This window comes from Periplaneta americana, chromosome 2, assembly GCF_040183065.1.
Source record: "Periplaneta americana isolate PAMFEO1 chromosome 2, P.americana_PAMFEO1_priV1, whole genome shotgun sequence".
NCBI lineage: Eukaryota > Metazoa > Arthropoda > Insecta > Blattodea > Blattidae > Periplaneta > Periplaneta americana.
Window position 1 is genome coordinate 3,090,309 of NC_091118.1, and position 8,629 is coordinate 3,098,937.

At 30.8% G+C, this 8,629-nt stretch overlaps 1 protein-coding gene across 1 annotated transcript in view; it reads left to right on the forward strand.

The window, feature by feature from the left end:
• Tk (Tachykinin) overlaps window positions 1-6,404 on the forward strand; it is a 471,986-nt gene extending 465,582 nt beyond the window's left edge. Inside the window, exon 5 of the mRNA XM_069843171.1 lies at window positions 2,910-6,404. Coding sequence (XP_069699272.1) covers window positions 2,910-2,965 — 56 coding nt within the window. The 3' untranslated portion in view covers window positions 2,966-6,404. The remainder of the gene's footprint in view (window positions 1-2,909) is intronic.
• Window positions 6,405-8,629: the final 2,225 nt, after the last annotated feature.

The following is an 8,629-nucleotide window of genomic DNA, read 5'->3' on the forward strand; positions in this document are numbered from 1 at the left end:
AGATAACTTGCCCCTCCGTGTAAGTTAACGTCAAACGTTTGGTACTCTGGATACAAACCTGGAATGTTCAGACTTTAAACTTGTGTTTCCTCGATAACAATCTTTTGTGACACACTGTATATTCTCCCAACACCCTTGAAATAACAAGAATTAAGTTAAAAATATAAGTTTATTAATATAAAATGTCTTCTAAATGAGGTCCTTGACAAGGCCCAAAAATGAGAAAATCGACAGATGGGTTCGAAACCCACTTGAGGTCATTATTTGGTTTTGGATTTTTTGCAAAGCTTTCCCCAACTATTATGTTATGTTGTTTTATGTTATGTTTGTATTATGTATTGTGTTACTTTACAAATAATGTGTATTAATATGTTATGTTAATTTGTGTAATGTTTTGTGTTATCTCTTAATATTCATAGTGTTCTGCAGATCTTTCACTGCAAACCCAGCATTCTCCAATATTTCCTATTTTCTGCCTTCCTCTTAGTCTCCTCATATGATCCATATATCTTAATGTCGTCTATCATCTGATATCTTCTTCTGCCCGAACTCTTCTCCCGTTCACCATTCCTTCCAGTGCATCCTTCAGTAGGCAGTTTCTTCTCAGCCAATTCCTTTTCCTCTTCCTGATCAGTTTCAGCATCATTCTTTCTTCACCCACTCTTTCCAACACAGCTTCATTTCTTATTCTGTCTGTCCATTTCACACGCTCCATTCTTCTCCATATCCACATTTCAAATGCTTCTATTCGCTTCTCTTCACTTCGTCGTAATGTCCATGTTTCTGCCCCATACATTGCCACACTCCACACAAAGCACTTCACTAGTCTCTTTCTTAGTTCTTTTTCCAGAGGTCCGCAGGAAATGCTTCCTTTTCTATTGTTATGTTTTATTACATTATTCTAGCCGATGTAATGTGGTATGTTATATGTTGTGTTATGTTATGTTAGTCAATGTAATTTGACATGTTACATATTTGTTATGATTTTATGTTATGTTAGCTAATGCAATGTAATATGCTGCAGGCCTATATTGTGTTATGATCTTATGTTATATTAGTTAATATAATTTGTTATGTTATATTATGTTGTTTTGTGATATGTTATGTTAAATAATGTGTTATGTTTTATGCTGTGTTTTGATATGTTTCAGTATGTTGTGTATTAAAACGTTATGTTAATAATTATTATTTTACATGTTTAATACAATCATAAGAAATAAAACCAAAAATATACTTTCTGTCACATAGCAAACGCTTCAGATTAGCAACCATTTTGATTAAAACAATTGAAGACGAAAACCCGTTATGAGATAATAATATATATTTTTCTGGCACTAAAATTGTTTCATGAATGACTACAACATTGGTGTAGGCGAAAATATATTAATGGACCATAACTGGGACAAGGTCCCTCATTTTGTAAATTTCTACAGTGTGTTGTGAATTTTGTAACACCTTCAATTGCTACAGAGTGTTAAAAATTTTGTAACGCTTTCAATTGTTAGGCCTACAGTGTAGTGAAAATTTGGTAACAACTTCAATTGCTACAGGATGTTTAAAATTTTATAACACCTTCCTATGCTACTGGTGTTTAAAATTTTGTAACACTTTCAATTGGTACAGTGTGTTTAAAATTTTATAACACCTTCTATGGCTACAGGGCGTTTAAAATTTTATAACACCTTCCAATGCTACTGGGTGTTAAAATTTTGTAACACTTTCAATTGGTATAGTGTGTTTAAAATTTTATAACACCTTCCATTGCTACAGACTGTTTAAAATTTTGTAACGCTTTCAATTGGTACAGTGTGTTGAAAATGTTGTAACATCTTCAATTGCTTGAGGGTGTTTAAAATTTTATAACACCTTCCATTGCTACAGAGTGTTTAAAATTTTGTAACGGTTTCAATTGCTACAGTGTGTTGAAAATTTTGTAACACCTTCAATTGCTACAGGGTGTTTAAAATTTTATAACACCTTCCATTGCTACAGAGTGTTTAAAATTTTCTAACAATTTCAATTGCTACAGTGTTGCAAATTTTGTAACACATTCCATTGCTACAGGGTGTTTATAATTTTGTAACACTTTAAATTGCTACAGGGTGTTTAAAATTTTATAACCTTCCATTGCTACAGGGTGTTTATGATTTTGTAACACTTTCATTTGCTACAGCGTGTTGAAAATTTTGTAACACCTTCCATTGCTACAGGGTGTTTATAATTTTGTAACACCTTCCATTGCTACAGTGTGTTGAAAATTTTGTAACACCATCCATTGCTACAGTGTGTTGAAAATTTTGTAACACCTTCAATTGCTACAGGGTGTTTATAATTTTGTAACACCTTCCATTGCTACAGGGTGTTTATGATTTTGTAACACTTTCATTTGCTACAGTGTGTTGAAAATTTTGTAACACCTTCCATTGCTACATGGTTTTTATGATTTTGTAACACCTTCCATTGCTACAGTGTGTTGAAAATTTTGTAACATCATTCATTGCTACAGTGTTTTGAAAATTTTGTAACATCTTCCATTGCTACAGTGTTTTGAAAATTTTGTAACACCTTCCATTGCTACAGTGTGTTGAAAATTTTGTAACACCATCCATTACTACAGTGTGTTGAAAATTTTGTAACACCTTCCATTGCTACAAGGTGTTTATAATTTTGTAACACCTTACATTGCTACAGTGTGTTAAAAATTTTGTAACACCATCCATTGCTACAGTGTGTTAAAAATTTTGTAACACCATCAATTGCTACAGTGTGTTGAAAATTTTGTAACACCTTTCATTGCTACAGGGTGTTTATAATTTTGTAACATTTTCAATTGCTACAGTGTGTTGAAAATTTTGTAACACCTTCAATTGCTACAGGGTGTTGTTGATAGGCATCTGTTGCTTCAACAGGTGCAGTGTCAGCGACGGGAGCACAACTGGAATCCCACACATCAGACAGCGAGTGAAGTAGCCCCACCCTCCATTCTTCCGCCGGCCGTGGACTGCATCCCATCGTCGACCGCAATCAGTTCTTCGTTTTCTTCAGCCAGTGTGAACCCGAGTTCTGTGTGGAACAGTAATAATTGAAAACATATCAAATGGGTGGGCCTGTTTATATATTTCAGCATATCTCTTTCTATTGTTTAAATTACTCTTAGAAATACTACCTAAAGTGGTGTGGAAAAATGGGCTCAAATATAATATTCTTTCATTTATGCCGGATTGTACAGCCTGGATAAACTAATGCAATGTGGAGGGATCGTTGTTTTAACGGGTGTATTATTCATTATTTCATGTATTGTTACAAACAGTTCTGCCGAATAATATGGCAAATACGATGTAATTAATTTTTAGTCTTAATAAGTTATAATATTATCATGCATAATCAAGGAAGAATTTATATTGACCACACTATAATAATTCGTTCTTTAATTTAATGATAATATTATGATAATCATTAAGACTAAAAATTAATTGCGTATTATATCCTATATTATTGATTTATAGATTTGTCTGAAACACATCCCTAAAATGAATTACAAATTTGTGGTTAAGTGCATAGTACGATATATATATATATATATATATATATATATATATATATATATATATATATATATGTTGTATGATCATCCACATTTATAACAAATTTTGTTTTATCATCTATTTTATTTTCTGTTTTATACATTTTATTTTATAACTAACGTTATTTTGTACTATTAGGAGTACATTTCTTAATAATACAGGGAGTGCATAAATAGGTATACAGTAACATAATATATTTTTATTAACTGGAATTGAGGATTACACAACAATAACAATCACATGACATCAGTGGACATCAATTTAACTGCCTGATCGATCCGTTATCGATTATAACCTTCATTTGTCCGTAATAAAACTATATTGTATTACTGTATACCTACTTATGCACCACCTTTTATATCATTTCATCTTTTGTGTTGTATTCTATAATATTCTACTCAGATGACTTAATATACTTTATTCTATTCAATTAATTCCTATTGTTTTTTGTTCTTCTACAGGGTGATTCAGTAAAACCGTGCAAAAGTTAAACAAGAAATGGGGGATGCTCTACAGAACTTTTTGAGATAGGAAACTTGGGGTCTGTGAAGTCACATATGACCTTAAACATTTTTTATCGCTATCGTCTACTGTTTTCGGTATTATATACATTTATTACTAACATTAATTTACACCTATTATTTACATATATTTGTATTTTAAAATTTTTATATCATTTACAAATCTGAGTAAAAAACGTTCAATTTTGTACATCACAACATGTGCTCAAAATCACGGGCACCAACATTTAGTATTTACATGTAGGCAATTCATCATGTTTTGTATGTTGACCTATCGTCCACCAGGTGGTTCTGTGTATCGTATTTACATTGTCACATTACAAAACATGATATGAATCAACGACAGAACCTTTCATATCATTCCAAGAGTTAATCACAGTACTTTCTTAACTGAGATTTGTAAATGATATGAAAATGATTATAAAATATAAATACATGTAAATAATGATTGTAAATGTAAATAATAGGCGTAAATAAAATAATGTAAATAATAAATGCAGATAATATGGAAAACAGCAATAGCGGCAGACATGTTTAATCTCAATTCTACTTAATCTGACTTCACAGAACTCAATTCTCTTCTCAAAATATTGTATAGAGTATCCCCTATTCCTTGTTTAATTTTCGCGCGTCTTTACTGGATCACCCTGTATATCTAGTTTTTTTCACTGTATCGCAGTCTTTCTCGTTCATACTTATTCATATTTACTGTATTTTATTTATATTTATTTTCATTCCACTTTCTCTTGTGTATTTCATTATATTTTCCAGATTAACTTCATTAAAACAGGCAAAAGACTTAGGCACATGTCTGTATTTTAGCTATATCTCATTATCTATCTATATTTAAGTTGAATACACGAGAACTTACTTAATAAAAAAGAATAAACGCAGTCTGGTGGTATTGACACAAAACATTTAAGTAATAAAAGTCCTTATACCATGCAACAGATGGCAGCACAAGTGTGTTTTGGAAAATATTCTCGTATGACATTATATTAGTGACTTATTACATTATAAAAGAATAATTTTGTGCCCATAGTAAGTACAGGGGAACGTTTTAAATCGGCAAACAATTTCAGAATGTTAAGGCAGCGACTTTTGAGGCTATATGGAATTGCCTATCTTGGCAATGTTAAATCATGCAAATCTAGTCTTTCAGGTGAAGCTCCCTGTAAAGCAGATTTGAATAATTTCAAGGGAAAAATTGTTCAGGGGCCGGGTATCGATCCTGGAACAATTGTTCCCTTGAAATTATTCAATGTTAAATCATATCTTACAAAAGGAACTTTTTCTCGAAAACTGTTGAAGTTAAGTATCTGATTTTTTTTAGATCTCATGAACACATAACGTTACTTTATGCTGAAACACATAACGTTACTTTATGCTGAAACAGTGGTTTTTCTTTAATTTATTTCCTTGCTGAGAAATACGTTTTCTACCATTCCTGTATTTATTTTTTCAACGATTTTCAGTACATTACCGCTTATAATATATCCAGAACTTAACAAATCTCGAAAAAAATTCTTTCAGGATATGTAAAACATCGAAATAAACTAAATTACGAAAAAAATCGGCTTTGTACATTAAATAGGAGTTGAAAAAACGTTCGTTTTATGTAGGAAAACAAAACTTACTGAAAATAATTGTTAAAATAAGACATACATACATGTACTACTTCAACTCCTAAAAAAAATACGAAAATATAACATGGATATAATTTTCATATAATCATACTTATGTGATATATCATTTTAAATAGGAAAAATCAAAGACTAAATTGGAAAAAGTGTATATAACTTTTCTCCGAAAATCCGTAAATTTATGAAGAATGAGCATTAAAATTAAAACTTGTACACCCCTTATCAAAAATCGAAAAATTAAAATGGATACAATTTGAGTACAGTCATATGTGATATACCATTTTAAAGAGGGAAAAATAAATAATGTATTTTAAAAAATAATTAAAAACCTTAACTTAAAATCCAATTCCGTGCCCCCTTAATGCTTGTATTATAATAGTTTTACTGCAGTAGGAACCATACTGTTTTGCTCCCTCCTCGTTTTGCTAAACATATAATTAAATCGCAAAAAAAAGTTGCAACATCTTCATAACTATTTGAAGTTTCTGTTGTACAAAGCTTGTCATGTTATTTTACTATTTACCTTTTATATTTACTTAAATAATTTGCATGAAATATATTATTTTCATCTATCTTATGTTTATTATCTGTAGACAAAATTAAATCAACTCTCAATAACTCATTATTAAAGCAAAAGAAGAGTTAATAAAAAAAAATGAATCACTGCTTTCCTACATCAATTTTAGCAACGCGTTGTTATGGAAACTAAGTCTATAAAGAAAGTGATATAGCAGCTGAAAGAAAACGATTGATATCAATCTGTGGATAAAGAGGTTTTGTATAAGACACACATCTACAGGGTGTTGCTTCTTGCACGATCATATCTCCTAAAAGAACGTTATTGACCCTAACGCAATTTCCGAAGCATACTTCAGCTGCCGTCCCCTGAAAAATGCCAAAATTATTACTACAGTATATTTATATTCATCGCTTTATTTTACCAGACTCTAACAACAAATTATTAAAAGACAGCTGCTCCATGATTCTATCAATTGTTGCACGATATGCATAGCAGATGTCTCCACAGTGTTGTTTCACCAGACAGCGTTATTGGTCGGTCAAAGGACGCTGTGATCTATTGCAAATGTACATGAACTTCTTTGTAGATGTCTCCACTTGTGACGCTAGTTTCGCCAGGTTGCGTTAATCCATCTTCAAAATGATGAAGAGAGAATGTTTCCTCTAATTTTAAAAATGATCCTGTAGATTGTAGAATTGTAATTATTTTATTTCAAATGCCAGAGTCAGTCTTGTAAGCATGGATTGTGAGTGAGAGAGTTTTGAAGAAGTCTATACATTTAAGTTGCTTTGTTAAAAGTTTAGATTTGCAACATAATCAACTGATATAGTCTACATTCAAGTCTGGGAAAAAATATGCTGCAGATTTTTCATAAGAATTATTTTTCTGTATGGAGATTCACAGCATAAAATTATAGATAATTTAATTTTTTATTGAAAATCTCTGTTAGTGTTGAAGTGACAAACTGGAAGGTCCTTTGTTCAAGTCCAGGTAGAAAACTATGTTTTTGAGCCCTCGTAACTTCCAGAAATTCTGTACCTGGCATTTCTCGAGGAAAAAGGCAACAGTAGCATTTACTGGCCAAAACTGCCCCTAATACAGAGGTTAAGAAAGGAAGGGAACTCTTCCATTTTACCCACAATGCATCTTAGTGCAAGTGGACATTTTACCTTCTAAATGTACAAAATACAAAATTAATTTAAATTTAAAAATAAAAATATTATGGTTATTTGTAATGAAGTTGATTATTTTGTTTCAACAAATGAAGTCAAAAGTAGTCACTAACTTCGGTAAAATATCATGATATATTTTCAATTAACACAGGAAAGTTAAAAAAAAGTAGTTTACATAACAAATTTAACACATTATTACTGATAAAAGTATTAAAAAGTGTATAATTACGATGTATATTTAAGGTATGTTTAATTACGGTTTTATCTGGAGCATTAAAATTAAATGGCCATTATCTGCTATTTATTGTAATAAAATCATTACTTTTATTAGATTAAATCAAACCTTGAGAGATAATACACAAGTACGAAAATCCTAAATGTTGCCCAGAAAGCATATTATCATTTTTTTAGATTAAATGTCTTAATGAGCTAAATCATTTTTGGTTTACATGAATTTTATTATATTTGAAACAAAACTTATCGGAATAAAACAGTTGAAAAATATTGTAACTTCTTCAGAAACAATCTTAGATACGAAAAGAAATTTCTGGGAGACAGAAGGAATTAATATTTCTAATGTAAACATTTATAGTAGTGTTTATTTAATTACTTTTTAAGATGTAAGAAACTTTTACAAGTTTACGTAATCTTGCAAGGGGTAAAGAAAACTTTGCAAAGTACAGAAGAAAGCATAAATTTCATTTGATTATGTGAATATTAGTTCCTAGAAAATGCACAAATAAGCCAATCCCCCTTCTCTTCGTAACATATCAACTGCGAAAACTCTTCACTCATGTGTGTATGGATAAAATAATCAAGGAAAGAAAACCTTCACATTAGTTCGCAGTATGGCCGCGGAAGCACCACCATCCTAACGTAACACTTCATTTGTTTTAGAGTGTTGCTAAAGAAACAATCGAAGTAATAAAATGCATTGATTACATGATTTTCGCCCCAAATTTTATGGGAACTGTGATTAAAACTTCATTTGGAACGTTTTCGGAGCCCATCATTATGAACTGTACATAAGATATTCGTCGTTCTTTTGTCTGTTGACATAACATAATGTGTTGCAGCAATGTAGTTCATTAAAATCCTTTTTAAGTTTAAATCAACTTTAAATAAAATGTTAAAATATAATTTATCCATGCACAGTCGATCGAAAAAAAATTGAATCAATGCAAACTGT